We start from the raw sequence: 26,760 nt of genomic DNA, 5'->3' as shown, positions 1-26,760 counted from the left end.
TCAATTGCTCTTACTGAATTTCTAATATGAACCAGCCAAATGGCATGCACAGTAACTCTATAAAATGTCACGTGTAAGGTTAGGCTCAGGGGTTGACATAAGAGTCATGAACCTGCAAAATCCTGCAGGATTTGGTGACTCGGTGAGCTTCTTTTGGTGGACAGACCAGAAGCAGCTTTTTATTTTTTTTCAGTTTCAACAATCAGCAGGTCTCTGTGCCACCTCCCCCTTAGAGCCCTCCCAAACCTTAGGGTGGCATGTGTGGGCCACAGGGTTTCCTAAGGTTCAGTCTCTGAACACCTAGATGGATCTGGTTATGCTTTCAACCTTCTATCAGTCAGGGTGGGGAAAAAGGAGCCCTTGCTGTTGCGCAATGCAGTGTCTTGTACTGTAAACTTTTATATGTCTGTGCTTATGTTCCCGCTCTCGTAGGTGATGTACTGCACGTTGTCTAAAGGCTCGTCACTGGCTGGACTGGCAATTGTCAGGTGGCAAAGGCCTTGTCTTAGGCCATCCCATTCTCCTTCGGAAGAGCTGGGAGTATGTTCACGGAACTATAGAAAGCTAGGGAGTGAGAATCATACACCCCTGACATGTTAGAAACTCGGAGTGGAACATACTGACACTCACAGAATGTGGTGTCCTGAAGTGCTAGAATTATTTCATCTCAGCCGATTAGGATTTAAGGGCCCAAGTATGTTAGACACCTGGAATTCATCCAGTCGGCAAATATTGAGTGCCTACTATGTGCCAATCGCTAGGCTAGATTCTGGGGATGCAGAAGTGAAAATGACAGCTGAAGTTACTGCTCTCAAGTTTTCAGAGAGTGCCAGGAGTTAAGAGTCTTAAAATATTAGATTGTTCGAAAAGTAAAACATTGTAGTATTGAAATCCTAGGATGCGAGCGGTGGAAGGGGGCTCTATACCATTTTCTCCAGCTCTCTCTACTTTCTATGAGGCCCAGAACCTGTTCTGCGCATGTCCAATGAAAGCCTCACTCATAAGAATATCCTTTCAGTTCCATGGCATTACAGAATGGCCGGCTCGCAGGGGCTCCGCGATCACCCAAGGTGGCTGTTCGTTTTCCCGGTGAGACCCCTGAGGCTCAGAGTCCGATAGATACCAAGGCCCTCCAGGACCCCATCCTAGGTTTCCAGGCCTCTCTTAGAGAACAGGCAAAGCCGGAAGGGCTTCCCGTTTGTTTCCAAGCGGTGCCCTTTGCGAACCTTGCAGACGTCTCTGCACCCAGGCCCCTGCTCTTCAGAAGGAGTTTGCACCAACTTCTCTCCCAGCGGCATCAGCTCCGCTCTTGGGCCACGTGTGCAGCAGATCGCCCCGTGTTGGGAGACCCCTCCCCCATTGATGCGTGTTTTGTTTTGCTCCCTGCCCGTCCCCGTGTGCCTCAAAACCAATTTTCATTATTTTTTTCTGTCTGTGTTTGTCTTTGTGGTTCGCAGGTGCTCCCTTGCATTGTTCATCCGCTTCATCAACCCCTATTGAGCAGTCCCCCTCCCCGCCCCCCTCTCCTCCGGCCAATGAGAGCCAGAGGCGGTTGCTAGGCAACGGTGTGGCCCAGCCAACCCCGGACTCAGACTCTGAGGAAGAGTTTGTCCCTAATTCATTCTTAGTTAAAAGTGGCTCTGCCAGCCTGGGGGTCGCAGCGAACGGTAAGTCCCTCTTTCTTCCTAACTTCTGTGGGTTTTTTGGTTGTGTTCCCCCTTTCGTTGGCGATGCTGATTAACCTGCCTGCTTGGGCCAATTGCAGGGGCGGAAGGGCCTGGTGCATGGGGGGCTCGGGGTGTGGCGGGGTCTGGCGCAGCCCCGCTCCTGCCTGGCTGTGCAGCTGGGCTGTGCAAGGGTTGGGAGACTCCTGTCCTCATTCCCATGTCAGATGTCGGGTGGGCAGAGCCCAGGAACAGATGCACGGACACAACGAGACGGAAACATCAGGTAGAGTCGCAGGCAGGAAAAAAGACAAAGATGCACACAGAAAAAGAAAAGAAAGGTTAAAACTAAAACAGCACCCACCGGCTACCTGCTATGTTCCAGGGACTGTGCCCGCCACTGCCACTTGTTGCTTCATTGGATCCTCGTCACACCCTTGCCTAAGAAATTGGTATTAGAGTGTTCCAGTTAATTATGAGACAGCTAAGAGAAAAGGATACTACCTGGAGCCTAACTCTGGCTTTGAAAGTTCTGGCCTTGCATACCGCCCCTGGGAGTCAGAGGGCCCTGACGTCCCAAGCTGCTCTAGGGCTGCGTGCTGGCTGCAGAGAGAACCACTGGGCTTAAGAGTCCATCTGTCCATCCATCTGGGCACTGCCCTGACTGTCTGAAGGAGAAGCAGTAAGGGGGGTAAGGCTGACCGAGAGCCAGCAGACTCTGATCAGGTGCTGTGTGGACTGGGCCAAGGTGCTTGCCCTCTCTGTGTCCAGCAGAGGCCAGTCCACTTCTTTACAAGGAGGCCCTGGAGGGCATTCAAGCCTCCAAGAAGGGGATGATACACTGCCTGTGCCCTCTTTGAAAATCAGAGTGGTCTTTGGCCTTGATGGTTCTCTTCTGACAGGACTTTATACCCTGTGTGCTCTTTGACCAAAAGCCAAACCGTCCTCCAGGGCCTTTCTGTCGTGCTCCCTGAGGCTGTTGTCCTTTTGGTGGTTGGGTGTCCCTGTTCCTCCATACCTTTTAGCTGCTCATGTTTCAAATTATGCACAGAAACAGGAACCCCGGACTGGGAGGAAGGAAACTTGTGTTCCAGTCCCAGCTCTGTGGCTCACTGGCAAATCACGGTCCCTCTTTCAGCCTCAGTTTCCCCATCTTGCCAATGATGGAGCAGTTTCTAAGAAACTCTGATTCTGTGAGTGTCATGTGGTGCTGATTGAGGTGTTCCTGCCAGTAGTCTTCTTAAACTTACTTCTTTGTCATGTATGTGATAACATTCTTTTCTGTTGCTGAGTAAATAAGCCTTGCAGGTAAAAAAGAGAAGGCAGGAGATTATAAAGTCCTTAATCTCTCCCTTTGCTAATTAACTGAACAAGAGCAATCACTTTGTTGCAAGTTCTACAGCAAAATGATTGCATTCTTGCATTACTGATGTGCAAGGAAGATGGGGGGCCTTGGGCCTACAGCTGTCTGCTCTGTTACGGCCCTGTGTTCCCACTCCCCAGGGAACCTGGAGACACTTTGGATTTTTTCCCTGGTGACTTGCTCTGAGTGTGTCACTCTAAAAGTTGGTAATAAACATGCCCCGTGTCTGAAGGGAGATTCTGGGTCCTTAGTGGTTTGATGCTTTGGGGTTGGTGGGTCATGAAAGCGCCAGTGAGTCTCACTCCACATCTGAACCCTACCTGCCATCTTCTTGTCCCTTGAACCCAAACTGAGGGGTCTTCTGTAAGCCTAAGGACCTGCTTGGACAGGCGTGGACCCAGCGCTAGCAAGTGAAGATAAGTGGGCTCTACTACATAGTAGGTCCCATAAATGCTTGTAGGGCTTTGTTTAATTTATTTCATGAAAAAAATGAAATTATTTTAATGGGATTGTCTTTATTGTTTTTATCTATTATAAAAGTAACAATGCTTATTGACATTCACACTATACAGAAAGGGAAAAAAATGATGTTCTCTTGTAATCCTTTCTCTGAGAGAGAACCACTTTTAACAGTTTGGTGCATGGGCTTACAGATGCTCTTTATGTGGTGTTAATTTAATGAGTGAATGAATGAATGAGCAGGCATTACAAACTACTGGAGTACTACCACGTAGCCAAGAGAGCAAGGGCCATAGATTCAAACCTTCTGAAATTGCGTCCCAGATGTGCGACCTGGGCAAAGTACCTAACCTCTCAGATCACTAGTTGCTCCATGTATGAAAAGAGAACGACCTCCCAAGTTTGCTGTGGAATTTACAAATGCTGAAGGTGGTAAACTTTCTTCTCTTTCTCTCTTCCCTATATTCATACCCCCATCCTCATTCACCAATTTAAAGTTTTAGAGACCACCCTAAATAGATCAATTGCTCTATTTCCTTGAGAGGACTGCTCCCCCTGAGACGTAATTCAGAATTTACTTTAAATGACAAAGGCAGCCCCTCAGGCCCAAAAGGTGAAAATGATGGGTTTCCTTTGGTGGGAGCTGACTCAGCGCCCTGCACACAAGGCTGACCGTCTGGGAACTAGTTTTCCCAGAGCTCTGGCTGTGCTCTCCAGTGGCTCCCAAGGGGCCCTCTGCCTACAGCTGTGTCAGCTCCTGGTCTGGGACACCTCAGAACCTCCCTGCTAAAATCCCCAAGCAAAGTGCAAGGAGAACACGTGGGGCATTACAGAACAGCTCATTGTCCCTGTGGAGAAGAAAACAGGGAAAGTAGCTCTTTCTGTCATCAAAATCCTAATCCACACCCAAGGATAATCATCTAGAAATCACTGATACATACAAAGAAGGATTTCACTGAAATATCAACTCGAAAAGTGGAGGAAGTGGTTAGGATTAAGTAGGTATTTGCCCCTACCGCATAGGAACTCTTCAGAGTAAATAGTACATGTCCCATGCATTGTTCTAATCTAAATTCTAAAGTAAAGGGGGCTTCAGAAACGTGGAGGTTAATATTGAAGAGGGTCAGGGAATAAAAAGCTCCGAGAAGGTTTTCAGGTTCTAGGAGCCTGGGTGAGGTAGGGTGGGTGGGACAATGCATGGAGAGAGGGCACCTTCTGTGTGTGTGTCTTTTCTTTACAGGCACTGTCTTACTGAGCTTCCGTTTATCTCCACTTCTGTTCAGGAAACCGAGGGCCAGTGACTTGCCCAGAGCCTCAGTGCTCCTAAGGGACATGTCAAAGATTCAAGCCCAAGCCTGCTTGACTCCAGAGCCCCTATTTTTTTATTTTTTATTTTTTTGATTTGTTTTGTTTCTAATACTAGAATCTGTTATTTCTATGTTTCCTTCTTCATAGCAGGCTGGAGAGGATTAGGGAAATTCTACCTCCCTCCCCCTCCCCCCCAAAAAAACCAAAAACTGATTTTAAAAGAATTCCAAGTTGTTGGATTCCTATCACTCACCTCACAAACCTTTGGGAAGAGTTTATGGGACAGGTGTTTAGCTCATTGAATCACTGAATCTCATTACACTTCACATTTACCTTGTGGCATAACCATTTTTAGTCTCCCTGAGGCAGTAAAGGGCCAGAGAGGTTAAGCAACTTCCCCTAAATCACATGGCTTTATGTGATAGATCCAGATTTGAACCCCAGATCTGTCGAATACCATAGAGCGGAATCTTTCTGCTTTGCTTTTGTGAGTTCTCGAGGAGTTTCAAAGATGAATCAGACTGGATGACTTAGACGCTACATTTTGGCTCTGCTTCATGAAAGCCAAGCCCTGGTGCTGGGCCTTTGACAACTTTTTTCCTCTCTAAGCCCTAGGCTCTTCCTGCCTCACGTTACAGATTTCTCAGGATGGTCACGCTGGTCAACATCACCGTTGTTTGGCAGTTTCATTGACTTTCTGGGGTCTTAAGCTGCTGGGCTTATTTTGTTTTGACTTTCAATCCAGAGGAGGAGTGTTTATTTTTCTTTCTACATGAGAAACACTGCTATGCATGCGGGCTGCTTCCAAAAAGTGTTCTCTTAAAACAAAACAAAACAAAAAAATTCAACCTAATTTAGAACCTATCCAGGTTCCCCTGGGGGGAGTCTGCTAGGGTCCTTTTAAGCCAGTTTGTGAAATAAGAAGGCAAAATTATACCTCTTTCCTACTGTTGAGACCCAGTGAGGTTTGTTGTCTCCTTTCACTGTGGATTTCATGGAACCTGTTTCCGTTGTAGCAAGCTAGCTGCAGGTATGTGCGTCTGTACGTTTCCCAAGTTCCCAGGATAAACGACATGGGGGCATGTGAAGTTTTCAGGCAATTTTGTTCCCTTCTCTTCTCAACTCTCTTGAATCAGAAGACTCCTGTTGGTCAATAAATTCTTATACCAGCTGTTTAGGGGAATCCCTACCATGTTTCCTCGAAAATAAGACCGGGTCTTATATTCATTTTTGCTCCAAAAGATATAGTAGGGCTTATGTTCAGGGGATGTCATCCTGAAAAGTCAGGCTAGGGCTTATTTTCAGGTTAGGTCTTATTTTCTGGAAAACACAGTAACTCCTCGTAGGAAAAAAATTTTTTTTTTAAATTTCTTCTTTTATTCATTCATTGATGATGACCTTTGAAATGTTTGTGGGTAGGTATTTTCCAGACAAATGAGGGGTAAATGGCATTCTAAGTAAAGAGACTCTATAAAATAGGTATCTAATATATAGGGTCCAGATCCCTTAAATGAGACTCTTGAAGAGAGACGCATTTCAGAATTCAAAAATGTTCAGATTTAAGAAAGAAAATACAGTACATATATTGTATTCTTCTTAACATTCCTAGAGTGCTGGGATGGTCCATGGTAAGCAAACATGTTAAATATTTCTGCAATGAAACATATTGAATAGTTGAAAGACTCCAAGCTTCATGTCAGTTCAGGTCAGGTTTTGCCAACAAAAGTGTTTCAATAAAACTTTCAGTCTTAGAGTTTTGATTTTCTCAGAATGATGGTTAATACATGGTGATCCTGGATTACACTTTGTATGAATGGGGCATATCGGTACTCAAAGATTTAGGCATTTGCCTATGGTTATAGAGATAACTAGGTAACTTGGTAACTAGAAGGCACGATAGAAGTTCAAGTCGCTAGCTGAGATGTTGTGTAGACGTGCTTGTTGTTTATCCACGAAGACCGCTTGGAAAGGCCAAGTGCCCTCTGCTGTAGACATGGGAGCTCAGGAGGCCAGTGCCAGCAGGCTGGCTGCCTCCCAAGCCTAAGAATTCAGGAGAGTAAAGGCCAAGTGCTTCATTCTCCAAAAGCTAGAACTCAGCAACTGTGAGTTCTGAAGGAACTTTTCCTGACAGCCCCTAGGGTGTATGGACCCCTTTCTTTGGTACCCTACTGTTTTCTATACAGACTCCCCCCTCCCATTCTGGAGACCTGAGGATTCCCACGTCTGGTTTCCTCATTCAACCGTAGATTCCTTGAGGTGGTAGGCCTGTCCACGGCTGTGTCTGTAGTGCTGAGCAGCTATAGGTGCTAAAATCAAAACTGAAAAAAAGTTGACTTTCTTCTTCCTTTCCAGCAGCTCCCCTCCCCCCCCCCACACACACACGCAGCAACCTCCCGTACCCCCCAGGAACAATTCAATGATCCACGTACACGATAGAACTACAGAAACTCACAGAGATGAAGTGGTGTGCCGAAGTTCACAGTCAAGATTCAAAGCGTGGCCCCAGACTCCAGTGCCCTTTCCACCTCACCAAGTACCTCCCTCAACTAGACAAGCCCTCACCTGTGGCCTCCCACCAGGGGCAGAAGATTATGCCCCCCTAATTGGGGGCAGTGGGGACAACCACACAGGGGTCACTTCTCTTTGTGGTTTACAAAGCCCTTCTTCATACATTACCTCAGGAAGAGTCTGGTGACTCTAATCTAATTGCCACATTGGCTTCCTAGGCGGTAAGGCTTATTTCTGACCTTGAAAAATAAACAGGTCACATTTTGAATTAATGTAATCAAATGGCCTGGGAGAACCAGGGTCCTCTAATTAGTCACTCACGTGACAGGATTGTAGACTCTTTGCAGCTCCTTTTCCTCTAATTTCCCCAAATACCATTGCATTAAAAGGTACAAAAATAACATTTTTGGTGTATGGCTTGATTGGATCTAGGAATTCCTAAATCACCCCCCAAGGAAGACACATTAGTTCCGTATCTGGGCTTTTTCCACCAGGAAGCTAAGCCTGGTCTGTGTCCCTGCTGAAATGTGAGTGGCCTGCTCGGCGGTGCCCTCGTGGACACCAGACCACATCTTAAAGCATCTCCTGACACATCGGGGCTCAGACTGGTGAAGAGGCGCCTGGCAGGAGGCCAAGGAGAGTTTGGGAGATTAGTATAACTAACATTTGTGTAGCCTTCGCATTCCCACAGCGCGTTCATGTCCTCTCGTTGGATCCACAGCATCGTGCCATGAGGTCGGCTGAACGTGGGGTATTGCGAGCACAGCTGTGTGCTGGAGGAAACAAGCTGAGGGAGAGGGCAGCAGCTTGGTGTGGAGCTCCTCCTTTGGCTGCACAGCTTCGAGCCCGGTCAGCCCAACCTGCGAGGCTCACTGTCATCCTTACACACTCAGTGTTCCTGTTATAAACCTCACCTGGAGAAGCCTCCCCTTAATTCAGCCTGAGTCATCATGGAAACCTGCTTGTGCAGAGGCATACGTGCCTGGGAGCAGCAGACCTGGCTTCTCGGCCCAGCTCTGCCTCTAACCTGCTGTGTGACCTTTTAAGAGCCTTGTCCTTTGGTTCCTCAGCTTTCTTGTCTGGACAGGGAGAGAACTGGATTAGATCAACATTTCCCAAGGCTTATTCCTTTGTGTGTCACTGTCAGTCTGTACTGTAGCAGAGTGCCCACTTACACTGCTTTCCTCTCCTCACCTCTCCTCCTGTCCCCTCCCCTCCCCTCCCCTCCTCTCCCCTCTTCTCCTCTTTTCAGCCTCCTTTCTTGAACTTTTTTACCTAAATGAATTTATTTTCGAAGGAAATGGTACACTACTGCTGCAATTCACTTGCCATAAATAGAAGATAGCTGTAAAAATAAATACAGTGAAAGCAGGTTATCTCTCACATTCTGGTGAGATAATGCCTGCTCAAGGACACTAAGCAGAGATTGGCTTCTCTTTGTTAAATAGGGACATGGCAAGTGTTAAGTGTTAGTACCAAACTGAGACTTTGTCCTTCTCCGGATCACCGGAAAGGGTTGCAAGAAAATGGAAGCTATCCTGCATGTGATTTGCTGTCTGTTCACAACGTGTGCCACTCAGAATCGTGCCCTTAGGCTACACAGCTCTGTGGCTTTTGCTGGTACTCTGTCCAGGCTTTTAACGTCAGACCCCCACAGCCTGCTCACCTTAAGAATAAACATCTTTTGCTGCCCCCACAACCTACCCTTCTGTCCTTCCTGAAGTGGAGTCTTTTCGGAGCCTCTGTTCCCACCCTCCCCCTCGGGGCCTCCTGCCCTCTGCCTCTGTCATCAGGTCTGTACTGGATGCTTTGAGCTCAGCTGGATGCCCCATTACTGCTTAATGGCTCCCAGTTTGGACCAGGAAACCATGTGATGTTTCTTCTTCCCGCCCCTTCTTCACTTATCTCCCCTCCTCCCTCTCCCTCTGAACTGCCATTATTTATATAGGTGTTGGAGATTAAACAACGAAAAAATATTCCCTCTGCTTGAAAAGTCCTGAAAGGACTGAAGTCAGAAGAAAAACAGAAAAAGTGCAATCTGGAACCATGGGAGGGGGGAGATAGGTTATGGAGGCCTGCAGATGCTTGCTGGCCTGTGTGGCCGTGAGCAAGTTGCTTAACCTCTCTGGGCCACAGGGTTCTCTGTAAAATGGATATTGGTTTGACTAGTGCGTCACAAAATTGTGCAAATGAGAAAATATTGTCAAGGCTTCTAGCGTAGTGATTGCAAAATAATCAGCTCCCAGTGAATGTTAGTTTTCTTATTCCCCTTCTGGAACTCCAAAGTTTTTGGACAATTATCTCTGGAAGGAAGGCAGATTCCTACACTCCCACCCCTCTAGGCTCGGAGAAAGTACAACCATTAACAGCTCTGTCTGGGAGTCCTTTAAGGAGCTTTAAACCTCCTATCCCTCCTGAGTGATTTCCAGAGATTTAGGGTGGGGAGGTGAGCCCAAGGCAGCAGCTAAACAAACACAGCAGGGGGTCTTGGAAACAGGGCCTCAGCCTTTCTTGCTAGAGCTCCCGCATTGCTTCCGTTCCCCATGGTTCCCAGAGATGAAACACTGTGATGCCTTTTCCTTCTGGTCAGCTTGCCTTCCTCCCCACCAGATTTGAGAGGAGAGGAAAACAACTGGTAATTCATTTATGCTTTACTCCCTCTCTCCTGAATGGATCATATTTCTATAAATAACTCGAGGAAGCTGCTGCACGGGCTAACAACAGTAACACATACTTGCACTTCCAGAAACCTCTCTTTAGCTGCCATTGAGGCTCTGAGGGAATATACACCTGATATGAACCCCCTCCCCACTAGCTGGACAACTTCACCTCATCTCACCTCTCTCACCCCGTTGCCCGTTTATAAAATGGGGATAAGAATAGCAGTCTGAGGGTTGTTTCAAAGGCAAGATGGGGTATCATCTACCGTACGGAGAGTATAGCCCATGCTCAATGTTTACTGGTCTTTCCTTTTAATCTTTGGCAAAAAGAATGGGATATATTTTCAGTTGGGGAGGAGGTTGTCTCATCAAAATTTCGGTTGTGAGCTCTTGTCTGCTGTCATGTTGCAAATGAGCAAACATGGAAGTTGAGCTGATACTTAACCTGTTTGCTAGTTTTGCAAAAGTCTGCTCCCCTTCACCTAAACATTTCCTGCTCTAGCTTCTCTCCCCTGCGCCACTGTACTTATATCCTCACTGGCCTCCCTGCCTCCCAGCTCTCCTTTCATCCATCCTTACACTGTCCCAGGGTGATCCTTCCAAAACTCAGATCCCTGTCGTAGGAGCCCCGCGGGTGACTCTGTTTCCTGTGGCCGGCCAAAGCCCTTCTTCACAGAGGCCTCCCGCTTCCTCAAGCTTCTTCTGTGCTCCTGCTCGGGAGCTATAGCCACGGCAAACTAACAGAGTTCTCGGGACAGATGACATTCCCGGTGCCCAATACAGGGAGCTTGTGGTGAATATCTGGAGACCTTGGGAGCAAAGGTTTCTGAATACAGTAAAATCTTATTCAGAGTGAGAACAGGAGAGGGTCTTTCTCGTTTCGATTGATATGGGGGAAAATGAAGCTTGTTTATTTACCCTTCAGAACCAATTTAGTTCAACACATTATTAGGGAGACAGGACACACACCTAAACAGCCCTGCCTTACAGCAGGATTCAGGAACAAGGTAGGCGGGTGCACCAGGATGTGTGGGGCTGCAGAGGCTGAATGCAAAATGGGGGGTTGTGGTCAAGTCCTGGAGAAGGAGGACAACCCCCAAGGAGCACAGGCCAGTTTACACAGTCAGGCTCTGCCCAGAAGTGAGCTGCAATGTTGTGGATCTGTAGGGTTGCGATGGACTGAATTGTGTCTTCCCAAAAGTCATATATTAAAGCCCGAACCCCCCATGTGACTGTATTGGAAAGAGATCCTTTAAAGGGGTGGTTAAGGTTATATGAGGTCATAAGGATCTGAAGGAACTGGTGTCCTTATAGAAGAGGAAGAGACACTAGAGATCATTTGCTTTCTGCCATGTCACAAAACAAGAAGGTAGTCTGGAAGCCAGGCCAAGAAGAGAGCTCTCACTAGAAACCAAACCCTGCTGGAACCTGGAATTTGACTTCCCAGACTCCAAGACGATGAGAAATAAATGTGTGTTGCTTAAGCCACCCGGTCTATGGTACTTTGTTATGGCAGCAAGACCAGCTGAAGACAAGGGCTCTGGTATAGGGAGAAGCCTAGATGTTCATACTTTGCATGTCAGTTATTTGTGTGCAAGCAAATGCTCCCAGCCTAAGTTTGGGGACTTGAAGCATTTATTTCCTCCTTCATTCATTCGTTCATTCATTCATTTATTCAGACTTTTTAAAGTGTGTGTTCTATGTGGAGTCCTGTGCTGTAGAGTTCTGACGAAAGGTTATCCATGCTCTCCGTGGACCTAGGGGACAAGTGAAGGGAACACCGGGGGCTGCGACAGGGGTTAGCGGTGGAAGGCAAGGCTGTCTTCCTCTCTAAAAAGGACAAGCTAGTGGGGCACAGGCCCATCTCCCCCCTCCCGCCCTCCCATCTCAGGGAGCAGCCCATTTAGAAGACTGGGTTTTCCTGGGGTTTGAGGTGGGGATGGAGTGAGCAGCGTGGCCTGCTCCCCCTGAGGGCGGGTTTGTGCTCTGTGTTCCACCCATTTCAGAGCTCACTGAGAGGGGGTGAAGGTGGAAGGGGCAGCTTCAGGAACCCAGGAGGGCCTGACACCCCTTTGGATTGTGGAACAGAAGACCAAATCCTACTACTAAGCACCTGCAGGGTGCCCCGTGCTACGCTAGGTACTGCATCTTCCCCAGTGAATCTGCACGGCTAGTGGGCTCTAGAGCAGAAGAGTTAAGAGTGGGGGGTTTAAATTCACTACCAGCTGAGATCTTTAGCAAACGATTTAACCTCTGAGTTTCCATTTTCCTCATGTGTAAAATAGGGCTAATAATAATACCGACCCCATAGGTACTGTTAAAATTCAGTGTGCAATAATGTATGTGAAGTCCTTAGCAAAGGACCTGGTTATTATAGAAACTGTAATGGATGCTGCTGCTATTGCCGTGATTGTTGTTCTGCTTATTTTACCAAACTGAGCCTCAGCAAGGTGCGATAACTTGGCCAAGGTCACACAGATACAGTGGCATTTTGCATTCCAGGTGTGTCTGGCCCTTCAACCCAACATCTTCTCACCCCACTAGGTCTCTTTCTCTCCTCTAACAGCCACCGCCCCCTTTCTTGACAGCCCTCAGGAAGCCAAAGATCTTGGGGGGCCTCCCAGCAGAGCAGAGATTTCTTTCACGCCCAGCCCACCCTCCTGCATGGGGGAAGGGCTGCATGCACACCCTGGACCCCTGGCAGCCATCCCGACCCCTGGCAGCCATCCCGACCCCTGGCCAGGATCCCCCTGAATAGAAACCGCTGATTTGTGCTCTGGTTCGTAGCTCTTTTAAGATGTCCCTGTCGGGTCCCTGTGTGGGTGACAAGATGATGCATGAGGTCTGGCTAAGCAGCTTATTTGTCTGAGCTGGTGATGGCCTTTGTCCTGAGGGGGGTTAATGGTAAGGGGCAGTGGCCCTTTAAAGCCCGGACAATGGATAGGCTTCTCAGGTCACTGAATCACTCAGCAAATGGCCCGAGCCCCTCCGAACCCTGCTCTTCATCTAGTGATGCCTTCGTTGCTCCCGCCTAGCAAGAAGAAACACTTGGAAGAATGGGGGAGAAAGACTCAAAAAGGATTAGAATGACAAAGGACTTCAGAGGAGGAAACCAAGACAGAGAGGGACAAGGGCTAATTCCTGACCTCCCAACTCACCCCGTGCCTGACTCTGCCCTGTGCTTTCCTAGCTTTGCTTCCTTCCCTCCCCAAATGCATGAGGTCCACAGTGACCAGACTGATTTTCCCAACCACACCTTTCACTGCGGAAACTTAACACTACAGATTACAGTTCAGACTTCTGAGGCTGGTGTTCAGGACCCACCAGCATGTACCGCTTTCCCTCCTTACGCCTCTCTGACCTCCCCGAGCCCTACTCTAGGAGGCACATCCTATGGCCTTCACCACCTGCTTCAACCAAAGCCGCTGCCTTTTGTCAGTTTCCTACATTTGCTTCCAAGTAAGATCCTACTTAAAGAACACTAGAATAGTAAACATTGTTTTTGAAGTATGAAAACCATTGATTTTAATCAACCCTTTCATTGTATGAAGCATGGCAGAGCTGGATGGAAGCCAGGCCTTCTGATTCCCAATTCCAACTTTCTCTCAATGTATGTATGTATTATGTATGTATGTATGTATGTATTCATTCATTCATTCATTCATCCATCCATCCATCTTACAAAGATTTCTTGATCACCTACTGTGTGCCAAACACTGAAGTAGGCCCTGGAGTACTGACATGAATAAGACAAGATAATGCCCTCAGGGAGGGGGTTTGAGCGTTAACATCTAGTCCTGCTGAGGGTTCAAGAATGCAAATGTGAAAAGTGCCCACTGACTATGGCAACTAGATGGCCATTGGTGAATTTGGCAAGGCTATTTTCAGGGTGTGGAGGCCCAAACCAGAGGAGGATACCGTGTTTCCCCGAAAATAAGACCTAGACAGACAATCAGCTCTACTGCGTCTTTTGGAGCAAAAATTAATATAAGACCCAGTATTATTATACCTAGTCTTATAGTAAAATAAGACCGGGTCTTATATTAATTTTTGCTCCAAAAGACGCTGTAGAGCTGATTGTCCGGCTGGGACTTATTTTTGGGGAAACACAGTAGATGGAAGAGGAGAGGATAAAAACAGTAGTTAACTGATTCTAAGAGGTTAGATTTTGTGCCACAGATTACTTATTAACTGCAATGGGAAAAAGTCCCTTTACAAGTGGGGAGATCAGGACTCAATTATCTCCTTAGTGGTCACTAATACGAAGCGATAAGAAGTTCATTCCATCACACATGAGATGTGCTTGCTGAAAATGTTTAACCTGAGTCTAATCATGAGAAAACAACCAGACACATCCAGAATATAGTGCAGTCTATGGGGCAGCTGGCCTGGACCTTTCAAAAAGGTCAATATGAAAAACAGGAATTGGGAGTGTTGTGGTGGATGGGAGGTTCCTCTAGATTAAAAGTGACTAAAAAAATATAAAAGCCAAATGCAACACTTGAATCTTGATTGGATTCTATTTTTTTTTTTTTTTAAGACTGTAAAGAAGAAACATTTGGGGAAGAATTGGAGAGATTTTTAAATACAGTGTATGTGTCTGCTAGGTGATATTATGGAATAATTGTTCATTTTCTTAGTGGTAAGCATGATCTTGTGGTTGTATGGGAGCATGCCCTTACCTTAGGAGATGCATGCTGATGTAAAGTGTCTTGGTGTCTGCAAGTTCCAAATGGTCAGAAAAAAATTTTTCAGAGAGAGATAGAGATAAAGCAATGTGGCAATATATTAACAATGGACTGATTTCGGTGACGAGCATATGGGTGTTTTTGTACTATTCTTTCGACTTTTCGATAAGGTTAATAAGTTTTCAAAACATAAAGTGGGGGAGACTTTACTTGGGTTGGAGAGAGATTGGACAATAATAGCAACTTACTTTTTGGAAAGGTTTCTTGGCATGGGTGAGATGTGGTCACTTTTCTGTAGTAAGATCCCCTCCCTGCTTTGAGAGCTCGGACTGCAGAAACTCTCTGAACCTTTACAGAGTATTGATAGCTCAGCAGTTGTGATAAAACAGGCCCTTCCTGGGTGTGGAGGGGTCTTCAGCGAGGCGCTGGAGCCAGTAATGGGAACCACATTGGCGGGAGTGTGCGGAGCCCCACCCCAGAAACAGCCCTCCATGTGGAGACAGGACAACTGGAACAAATTATGTACATTCATACTTGTTAAACTGCCTTGGCACCAGAAGTGATCCTCGTAACCCGAGCTTTACAGCGGCACAGCCATAGTGAACGTTGGGCCAGCCTTGCCCCTGCCATCCTCTCTGTCAGAGGTTTATAGCTAAAGCATAAAACAATTCAACATGAGCTGAAACATGAAAAACTCCTCCAGATTGTAAAGGCAAACTTTTCTGTTTAAAGTCTTCTAGGGAGGCAGCATTTGGGAATAAAACCTTTTCAGTCTCCTGCTTTTCCAGCCCTTGGCCAGGCTCCCAAATGCTCTGCCCCACCCCTCACCCCCCACCCCACGGCCCTCCCGGAACCCAGACCACAATCCAATCAAACTCAGAAGCTGCTGCATTCTGTGGTTGGAAGGGTTCTATTGTGGCTGGGAGTGCTGGTTGCTGAATCTAAACCCTGAAGCTGTGTGGCTTTGGGCAACTTGAAGTTGGTTTCCTTCTCTGGGCTTCAGCCTCTTGGTTATTTATAGACCATATTTATAACCGGGTTGCCTAGCCCAAATGGGTATGTGGTCATTGAGTACATCGAGCCTGTATACACAGTGGGCACTCCGTAAATATTGTCTTATTGGTTACATCAGAGTGTGTCAAATACATAGAGATCTGTAGAGAGCAGTTGTCTTATTTTGAGCATGAAGAAAAGTTTTTCAAAAATGACTTTTTATCTCAAAGGTAGCGAACGTACAGTTCTTCATGGAAGAAAAATTATACGGAAGGTCACAGGAAAATAATTTGCTTTTATTCCCTTGTTAAGAGTTTCTGGTATAAGCGGGGGCATAGGATTTGAAGTCAGATAGGTCTAAGTTCAAATCCCAGCTGTGCCACTTACTGATGGAGTAGTCACTCGGGCAGGGTAGTAATCCATTCTGAGCCTCAGTAGCTCGTCTGTATAATAGGGTATAATAACACCACCCTAGCAGGGTGAATGAGGAATCAACACACTTTATGAAACGCTCTTAGCCTAGCACCTAGCAAATTAAGGATTCAATGAACAGAGCTGCCATTAGTCCTGAGAACAGGAAGACTCCTGATGTCTAGGCCTGTCTGTCAGGTGTCGCTCTTGGACACCAGGAATGACAGACCAAGGACAACCAGCTGACATCAAAAGCCCTGCCCCACCTTCCAATGGATGATGAAAATGCACTGTGAGTTCTGCCCCTTGGAAGCTGTCTCTTAGCCCTTCAAACACTGAGGATGAGAAGAAACTTGAATTTGTTCATTTTAAGCAAGGTAGTTCCTTCAGAGAAGGCAAGCTGGTTTGTTCAGAGCCTATTTAGTAAATGGAAGCGTTGTAAGTACAGGATAGGCGATAGAGAATACCAATATTTTCTTACTCTTAATTTATTCTGGTTTTGGCATCTAGATCTCTGTGTACTTTTGGACATTAAGGAGTGCACCTGGATTGTCAAGACTTTCGAACAGGTCATATAATACAATACCACTAAAGATCTAGGTGTATTTCTTTACTAGAAAAAATGTTTTTCAAATATGACTTAAAAATTGCCACCCCCTTGGACTGGTGAGAATTTATGACAAGCAATGGAATGTTGTATATTTGCTGAATGGATTTCTCCTTCTTGAAACAGAGTAAGTAATATATAAGAAGGGACGGAGAAGGGTAGACAGGAGCTGGATTTGCTTCCTGCTCATTTGCAGGTTGGGTTGAACATTTCTAATGTGCATTTTAGCGGGTAAGACTCTGCTGCTCACACCCAGCCCCTCACCTTCACATCAGGGTTCCTTTCCTTTTCTGTCTTACTTCTTTCAAGGGTCCAGGTCCTTCAACACATGCCTCTTGCAGGACTGAAAACTTACCTGAAAGTTGGGGTGTGTGAAATCACCCTCTTCTTTCCAGGCCTCCTGGCCCACCTGGCGGGCTGCCTTCTGTGGGCTGGGAATCGCTGAGTGTTTGTTGTCTGAAAGGGATACACTCACTAAAGATCTTTAGCCTAGCTCCTGTTCTTTGGGGCCAGCAGCAGATGCAAATTTGGGGGGTAGGAAGAGTGTCCTAAAGACCCTCACAAGATCTTGTGCCAACTCTTCAGAAGAGAGTTTCATTGGACTTAAAAATCTGTTCAGAACTCACACGGCACTTCGAAGACTGGGAGTATTTTCAGCCTTATAGAGATTCTTTTGGGCCGACACACAGTTTTGAGGAGACGCACAGGCTTTGGACTCAGCCAGAACTGCCTCAGATCACTGCTTCTCCCAATCCGTAGGCTCCCAGCCTTGGACCATCTATCTCCCTCTCTCAGCCTTGGTTTTCTCTTTTGAAAAATAAGGATAATCATTCTTACTTATCTCAGGGGGCCGGGCGCTGTTTATAGGACTGAATTAGGTAGTATCTGTGGAAAGATGAGCAGGGAGCCTGGCATGTAATAGATACAAGAAGGAGTCAGTCCTTTTGCCCATGGGCTCCTAGAGGACCAACTCCCCTGTGACTGTCACAGGGCTAGCACTCCTTAGCGAATAAGGATCCGAGAAGTGGGAGGTAGATCAGCCTTTGCACTGGAGGGGTGCCAGCCGCTTATCCCTGGCTCTCCACAGTGGCACTCCTGGCCTGTCCTTCGTGTGGCTAACTCCATGCTTCTCCATGTTTAAAAGACCTTATCACCGCGAGGCTCACCTGCTTAGGGATGGCAATAACCAACCCCTTCACAGGGTTGTCATGGGGACCCAAGGAGATCATGTGTACAAAAGTGTCAGTCAAGCACAGTGCCTGGCACACAGTAGAAGCTCAGAAAATGTTGAATCTTACAAAAGAGAAATCTGTCTAAAGACCAGCCAAGAATGCAGTCTGTGTTCTGTCAGAGTCAGCTCCCTGCCTGCTTTGGGGACGGCTTTGTAAGGTGAGAATGAGTCAGGGCAGCCTCGGGCGGTACAGAGAGCCTGCTCTGGATTGTACAACACATTGGGGTGGGCGCCAAGAGCCAAGTGGTCCATGTTCCCATGTCTGCCCTGCCCTGGCACCTGCTTCTAGTGGGATCCCAGCTGGCGCCTTGCCAGGGCTTGCCTTCCTGCCTCCCAGCCCTGAGGCCAGGCAGCTTCCAAGTCACATCCGAAATGGTATTGCCAAGACCTGAACAGAACTGCTTAGCCTTTCCCTGGTGGACACTCCAACCCCTACCCGCCCCTGGCAGCCTGGCCACATGCTGTATGCAGGTCCCTAGGCCTTCACATGTAGGCCCACCTGCCAGCAGTCAGTGTGTCCCTTTCTGGGTTCTTACAAACACACCTGGACCCTTCCACAGCTCTTCACTTTTCTACAGGAGCACCTGTGCTAGGCACATGTGGTCCTAAGTGCTTCTGTGTCTCACTGAATTAGTACAGCAATTCTGGGACACTAGCACTATTCTCCTTTCACATGTGAGGCAACTGAGGCTCAGAGAGATCAAGCAATTTGCCTAAGGTCAGGCAGCTCGCAGGTGGCAAGCCATATTCGTCTGGTGCTAGAACTCGTGTTCTCTGCACCCACCACACCAAGGCTCCCAGAAAGAGCTTCATGGCTCCACTGACTTGAGGGGACATGCCTATCCAGGCACCAAAGTGCAGGATGTTTGTTCACCTTTCACTGGACAAAGTGAGACAATTTGTTGGAGTCTTTTGGTGGTTCTTAGGCAAAGGGGCTCAAGCGAAGACAGCTTCTTGGCTTTAACAGAGAATGGCTTGAGGGTACTGTTTCTGGTAGGCCTAGGACCAGAGAGAGAAGAGAAAGCAGCTGTAGAGATTGGGGTAAGTGCTTAGCTTGTCAAAAAGATAATCCCCCCACACCTGTGCCTGGAAACACAATCCAGGGCTCTGAGATGCACTTTCATCTGTCACCAGGGCGTCCCCAGGGTGACCTGCCCAACCGTATCCAAGCCAGGAGGGCTCAGGTTACAGGGCCCATTCTCAGGGCTCTCGAGTCCCAACAATGCCTGTTTGTCCTTTGGATCTGCCATCTCCCAGGAGGAATGTTAATGGGGCAAGAATGAAGGGGGTGGGAAGGAGAAGAGCCTGACTGCCGTCTGCGCCCATCTCAGGTCCCCCTCTGGAGTGAACTCATCCATGCCTGGCTGCTCATCCTTCCAACAGACACTTAAGCCATCTCCAGGAATGATGGATGTGTACCTCTGCTTTTTCTAGGCCACACCACCACTTCTAAAGGGGATGGGGGTCTGTCTTCCTCTGTTGAATCTGAGATTTAGTCTATCCCTTGGCAGAGCTCACAGGTCAACTCAAGAAATATTTTCAAAAGCAGAAAAACTGAAAATGACTTGGATGTCCAATAATAGAAAGTTGGTAAAAACAACATCTCTGTCCATAGGATGACATTTTAGATACTCTTTAAAATCACGTTTTCAAATAATATTTAAAGATATGAAAAAACTCTTACACTATAATGTCAAGTGGAAAAAACTTGGATAGAGAATGGTGTATACAGTATGAACCTAATTTGATACGTATATGTCTATACATGTATAAAACTAGAAAGAAATAGACCAAGGAGTGTTAACAGTAGTTATTACTGGGTGTTGTGGCGGTGATAGATTTTTTTCTTTGTACTTTTCTCCTTTATACATTTTTCTAGTGAAAACGTTACTTTAGCATCAAAGGAAAATTAATTTCTTTCACTCATCGTATATACCTGACACTGTGCTAGGTGCTGGGTATGAGAGATTTAGAAGAACCTAGCCCCTGCCCTCTGTGAACACATAGCCTGGCTGGGCACAAAAACACAAGCAGACTTTTATTAAAAATGTTTTTAACAAGAGTAGCAGCAACAACAACAATTACACTGACACATTTGTGAAGTGCTATGCAATGTTCTAAATGCTTTATGTATATTTACACTTAAACCTTACAACTCTATGAAGCAGGTAGTTATAAAACCATTATATTAATAGTTAAACCATTTTACTAATAGTTAATAGAGGCTGCTGTAGGAAGAGAGAGGTTAATTCTGTCTTGGGGGGCGGTCAGGGAGCCTGCAGTCAAGAACTGGCACTTGCTCTTCCAGGATAAATATGAGTTCTCCAAACAGACAAAGCAGGGAAAGAGTTTTCAGGCCCAGAAAACTCCATGAACAAAAATACCAACAGACGCAAAAGCAAGACGTCATTATGAACCGGCTGATCCCACCCTCTTTCCTCCCCCAGTGAGAAGCTAGGAAGGCCTTCGGGGCCATTCTGTGAAGGGCATAGAAGATCAGGCTGAAAAGTTAAAGCCTAATTCCATTAGGCAGCGGGTGAGCCATTGCGGAACCCTGTCATGGTCATCTCTGCATTGGAGGAAGATCTTTCTGGCTTCTTAAACCCCCGGAAAGCTCAGCTATATGTAGACAGAGAAGGGTTCCTCTGGAGACTGAGTGTTGCAGGAAAATTCATCTCCATTCCAGCTGAAGTAGCAGAGAAGTAGAAAGGAACGGTGGGAGGCCATGGAAATGTGTGATTTCCTCTACCTGCTAATAGAAAGTCACTATAGTCATGTGGAATCCAGCCTCAGGATGAGAGATGTATGTGCACAGAAATGTGTTTACCACTTAGGTGGGGAAAAGGTGTTACCGCCGGAAGAGAAACTTGGGAATTCCAAATGGATTTTTCGTTTTCAATGCAATTTCTGTGCTTAATTAGCCGAAAGCACTTCTGGTTTTGCCATAAAAACAAGGGGAAGTCTTGTGCAGCAATACTATAAGCACTTATATTCTAAGCTTGGTTGGAGCTGCATGTATTACAGACATCCCCAGACCCCTCAGCAAAGAGCTGACAAAGTGCTGGAAAGCCAGGGTCCCTACCTGGGTCTCTTTGCCAGGTCTTTAACTATCACAGTGGTTTACCAGATGATGGTTTGCTGTGCTTGCGACGAAGGTTCTGCATGCAATAAGAGACAATCAGAATGACGTAAGGAGTTCTTCATCAGAATTGTCTCTTATTCTAACATTGTCCTTCCTATTGAAAAATCCTTCTTCAGTGAAGCAATGATGAGTAGATTTTATTATTTTTGTTTTGACTTTTTTTTTTTTTAGCAAAAAAAAAAAAAAGTGAACCGCAAAATCTGGGAACCACTGAGCCTACGCGTTATTGGTCTGTACTTAGTGCCAGGCTCTGGGAGAGATGCAAAGATGAATCAGACCCGGACAGGGCCCTTAACAACAGGTGATCATGAGTGGTAATCCAAAGTAGGAAATAATGAGTATCATTTAGAAATGGCGTGATGTTATCATTGGAGGATGCTGGGTGGAGGTACATAGGAAATTTGTACTGTTTTTGCAACTTCCAAATGAAGCTAAAATTATTTCAAAATAAAACATTTAAAAAGGACTGGTACCTAGGGTGAATGGTGGGGGGCCAGAGGGTAGCTGATAGAAAAGAGTAACCTGGGATTATCATTTAAAGCTGCATGAGGGAGAATCTTGAATGTCAAGCTAAAGAGTTCACACTTGGCTCTGTAGATAGTGATGAGCCATGGAAAGTTTTTGATTAAGGTAAAGCATTGTCAGATTTCCTACTAGAAAGATCACTTGATAATCAGGGGATGACTGATTGTAGAGAAGTGAGCCTGGAGGCCGTTGAAATAACCCAGGTGGGAGAGGGTGATCTTTAAAAGTATCCCAAAGAGAACCAGCTCTGCAAGATGTTAATAGGTGCTACTTGAAAGAGGGGTTCCATGGACAAATAAATTCAGGAAATGTCAAGGTAAAGGTGATGCCTTAGTGCTGGAGTGCTCAGAAGCATTAACTTGATAATGTGCACTGTGATTCTCTAAAAGAAGATGATATGCACTGTTTCCCAAAGCTTTTTGACCATGGAACCCCTCTTGGGAAATTCTCACAGGACTTTTATTCAGAAAAAGACACTTCAGGGAATACTGGCTGGCATTGAAAATGGAGAGGAGCAGGTATTTATAGCACAACCCTTCCTTCTATATTTTGCAAACTGAAAACCATGGCCTAAACATACTCAGATCCTTTTGGCCCCCCCCCCCCCCAGAACTCCCCTCCCTTCCCCATATGCCTGGGATCACCACCCTTCCCAATGCACAGAAGACTCTTCTGTAGGTTCATTAACAACAAGAGAACAATAACATTGCAGATACCTAGGCACATTTCCAACCCAATTTTTAAAAATTGCAATGAGAAATAATTCGATATTTCCATAAGACGGGAGGCATTTTTGAACGATTCTTTAAATGTCATTTTCTAATTGAGTAAGTCCCTTAATTGACCTCTTTTTTCATATTGGAATGAACAAGTATTGTAGTTTGTCATCCCTCCCACCTTTATAAATGAACTCCACCTTGATTGTGACCTATGGCTGTAATTAGTTAAGGTGGCCTCTCCTCCTTCTCCCCTCACCTTCTCACTCAACCCTATGGTTGGCAACAGCAGAGAGCGACCATTGAAATGCTCGTTAATCAGCATTTTCACTATAGTTCGTTAAACCATCTGATCTCATATCTACCAGTTGTTTGACCTCCAGCAAGTTAGTTAACCTCTCAGAGCATCACTTTCTCATCTTCAATATGAGAAGAGCAATTCCTACTTCTCATAGCTAGTGCAGAAAAGTGCTGGGCTAAATACAAAATACACTAAATACATAGTGTATTTAGGTACTTGGTAAATAGTCTTCCTGGTGGTAGCTTTCCAGGGATTATGAATTCCTCAAAAATGTGTGTTGAGTGAACAGCTACGTGCCCATAGCTGCCACTAGCCTAATAAAGATATTCATTAAGGAGCTAGTTATACCCTTTAAGATCTTTATTTATTCTCTCCTTTGTCTTCCTTTCAATAAAAACACTTAACTTGGTGATGATAATAATAAGCTGGGTTGAAAACAACCCTGTGAGGTAGGTATTATTGCTCCCATTTTATAAATTTATAATATAGCTCAGAGTGAAACTGTTGAAGTTCAGTTTTTTTCGGATTCCTAAGTCCATGTTCTTTAATATGGTACCAGGAATGATAAGATCCATCCCTTCTTTCATTCTTGCAGTCAACTCAACAGTTATTGACATGTGCTGGGCGCCAGACATAAGACACATTCCAGTCCTCCAAGAACTCACCTTCTAGTTGAAGGAGATGAAACATGTGCATGAAACTTACAAGGCAGCCCGGTAACACCTCATTTATCCCTCACTGGGGAATGAGCTGTTGTATTAAGTGAATTTTACAGATGGAATCACAGAGCTTTAACTCAGAGGGGCCTTAGAGATCTCATTGTACAACCCGCTTATTTTAAGGGGAGGAAATGGTCAAGGATACTGGGTGACCTGCTCGAGGTGGCTCAGTGGAACTATTGTAGAACCAAGACTGGCATCCAGCTGTTTTGACTTCCTGCCTGGGATTTTAAAATATGTTAACCATTTTCTTAAAATACAGTATGCATTTCTTTGGAATTTGTGTCAAATGGATGGTTCCCATCTTATCCCTTTCTGCATGTTTTGGGACCATCTTCATAATCAGCTTTATGACACTGTGCTAACGCGGCAATTCTTTGAACCTTCACATCTGTATGGAGGAATAGTTTGTTTCTTATGCCGTGGCCCCAGATAGTCCCCTTTCCCCAACCTCATTTGGTCATTTCCAACCCTTAAGAAGCATTATTCTGGTTTTCTTTTTATACATATGTGCATATAAAATTGAACAGAACGTGAGAACTTTATAGGTAAACAGATTTTTATCTGGCCAATTACGTTTAGTCCAATTATTTTATTTCTTTGAGCCTATTTTCTTACCTGCAAAATGGGCAAAGAATAATAATCTATCTCATTGGATGGCCATCCAGGGAAAAATAGGTGCCTGGAACTTAATAGGTGCTTAGTTCCCTTCTTCCCCTTTCTTTTCTCCAAGTGTTTAAGAAACTCTTAAAAGTTGCATACTTCCTCACTCACAAAGTAACAGCAATAATGAAATAAAACCAAAATGAGTGTCAGCCATGAAACACAACCCCCTCCTGCATAGTAAATCAAAAGTTCCTTTACTCCAAAAACACACATATAATATGTCTAGTTTCTTCCTCTCAGGACAATAAAGAAGGCTTTAACACAAAGCATAATTCATATCATCTCCAGATCTTGGGCCATAGCACCTCATGAAAACTATTAACACATCTCCCACCGCCTACTTTATGAACGCGTATAAAAGCAGATCAGGTGAGCTGAGGCCTGGAGAAGGGCCGAAAGTTCCCCCAAACACAGTCTGGGAGAGATCTCAGGAGAACCTTCTGCTCATCATAAGGCAAAACAAGGAGGGACAATAGTTGAGGTCTTTTTTGTGGATTTTGTTTGTGCCATTCCCTGTTTTCGGACTTTGTTTCCCCTTTTCAAAATGAGTGTGTCAGATTCTAAGACTGTAAGATTCCGTGGGTTTGTTGGAGAGGAAACAGTGGATATGTGAATGAACTGAGCCGGGATCAAAGCCCTGTGTCGTGTCTGGGACTGCAGCCCTGATTTAGCTTTTTGCAGACCCTCCCTTTGCAGCATTTCCCCTGCCCCCTTTCTTGAACTTTCTTGGCACCACATGGACTTGACCTGAGGATCCACCCTTTTTTCATAGTGAGGCTGCCCTCCGTGGCAAACATACTACCCTGAGTACTTACTCAGTGATGGGCATTTTTTAAATTCCCAAGTGTTACTCACACAGACAGAAGGTCTAATTCCCAGTGCATCCTTGCAGTAGGAGAGCAGGGAGCCAAATTTGTCCCCTTTCCCTTTCCCCAGGAAGGTATTTTGAATTTGTGCCTGCAATTACTAAACAGAAATAACCGAATGTAAGACCCTGAGCTCTTTCTGAAGCAAAGAAAGAAGCGGGGGTGGGGGCTCAAGTTTATTTGAGCATCTGCCAGGAGCACTGTCTCTCTTCTGGAGGCTAATATTCTTACCTTCATTCTACAGAAACTGAGGCCTGGGTAGGCTGGGTGAGACCCTCGGCTTACACGGGGCACGTGGATGGAAGCCCAGGTCTGCCTGCCCTCCACACTACCGTGTATCACCGCCCCACAGAGAACTTCTTTGGCCTCTTAATACCTCTGAGATTTAAACTTAACAAATCAGCAGCAGTGTTCTCTAGGTTTAGATGTTGCAAAATCTCATTGGCATTTAATGTGGTTGGGTATTTGAGTGTATTTTTATGTCTTGCCTGGGGCCTGAATAAAAGTTACAAGCAGCACTGAAGACCCAACCAAAAGGAAAATGTGGGAAGCCAACCTTGTAACCTTAGCTAATCTTTAATTATGCTTTAATTGAGGACCTACGTAGGAGATACAGTAAGACTAATAATAATATGTTGAGTTTATGCAACATTTTAATTTCCCAAACTCCTTCACGTATATTATAATAATAATTGCCGCCATTTACTGAGCCACAGCTGGATGCCAGGTACTCTGTGAAGTTCTTTATATATACTCTTTTATTTCTCCCCTCTTCCTTCAAGGGGAATATTTTCCCCTTCTTACAACAAGAAACCTAATCTCCCTGGTCCGGAGGAATAGCGCTGGGCAGCCTTTTGCCCCAGATGCAGTCAGGAGGCCAGGCAGGAGACCGTTCCAGAGTTGACACTAGCTTCTAATTTATAGGTGCTGCTTACCTGTGAAAAGGGCTAATGCTTAAGTATTTCCTGTGTGCCAGGCAGCCTACTAAGTGCTTTACAATAATTATTTCACTAAATCCTCCTGTAACCCTATGAAGGTCGGTATTACGATTATCATTGCCATTTGTAAATTAAGAAACTAAATCACAGCCGTTCAGATAAGCTGCCTGAGGTCACATAGCTAGGAAGGAGTGGAAGTCCCATCCAGCTGCAGCTGGAATCCTGGTCTGATTTCAGAACCTACACCCGTTACCATTTCACGTGGCGGCTTTACCGTGTAGCAGCACAGTGACCCTGGGTCAGTCACTTAATCAGATACTCTATATGGAAACAATAACACCTACTTCACTGGATGTATGTCAAATTTAAATAAGATGGCAGTTTGCCAAAAACCAGTGGGTGCTGCTGATAAATGTCTTTTTCACACATTTGTTCCTTCTTTTTTTGGTTGAATCAGTGGCCAGTAAATATTTACCGCTATATTTTTTAGATGCTTTGATGCAAATATAATACCCACGGCCTGTTATTTTACTGTAAGTCTTTGGTATTTAGCAATTGAGAAAACCAGTGCTTTAGGCTGTGTATTTTAGAGTCAGAAAACACCCTGGCCCCAGCTGACTCCCTTCTCACCAGGCCTCCTTTCAGAGCTGTGAATATTCTTTCCTTTTAATATGTATTGGGGGTGCTGTTAGGACTTAGAAGTATTAATAGCATGCCTTGAAAACATACTGAATTCAGGAAAGCGAGAGAAAGAAAAGACAAAAGAAAAAACCTTGCAAGCCACCTTGGGAAATCATGGACAGGCTACTTCTCCACAACCTGTTCTGTAATTTTCTTCATGACTGGTAGGTAGAGAGAATCCATGTACAGCTGGCACCTTTTGGGCTGCTCAAAAAGTCCCCTAACCTCCCTAAAAGGGAGGGTTAGCAGGCTGGGGAGCGGTGCTGGAGGCCATCAAAATGATGAAGTGAAATTTCAAATTACATTAGATGTTT

General features: G+C 45.6%; 1 protein-coding gene across 11 annotated transcripts in view; it reads left to right on the top strand.

Annotated features, from left to right (window-relative positions):
* The window catches only part of TENM4 (teneurin transmembrane protein 4), a 985,233-nt gene that overhangs the window by 701,230 nt on the left and 257,243 nt on the right, over window positions 1-26,760 (top strand). For 10 of the 11 annotated variants that reach the window (XM_081062099.1, XM_081062105.1, XM_081062104.1 and 7 more), the window contains one exon: window positions 1,458-1,667. The exons of the other annotated variant lie outside the window; for it this stretch is intronic. In XM_081062099.1, the coding sequence (XP_080918225.1) occupies window positions 1,458-1,667 (210 nt within the window). The remainder of the gene's footprint in view (window positions 1-1,457; window positions 1,668-26,760) is intronic. 11 annotated transcript variants of the gene reach the window in all.

Source organism: Rhinolophus hipposideros (assembly GCF_964194185.1).
Source record: "Rhinolophus hipposideros genome assembly, chromosome: 10".
Lineage (NCBI taxonomy): Eukaryota > Metazoa > Chordata > Mammalia > Chiroptera > Rhinolophidae > Rhinolophus > Rhinolophus hipposideros.
Note: the sequence above shows the minus strand (reverse complement) of the source record. Positions and strands in the feature narration are given on the sequence as shown.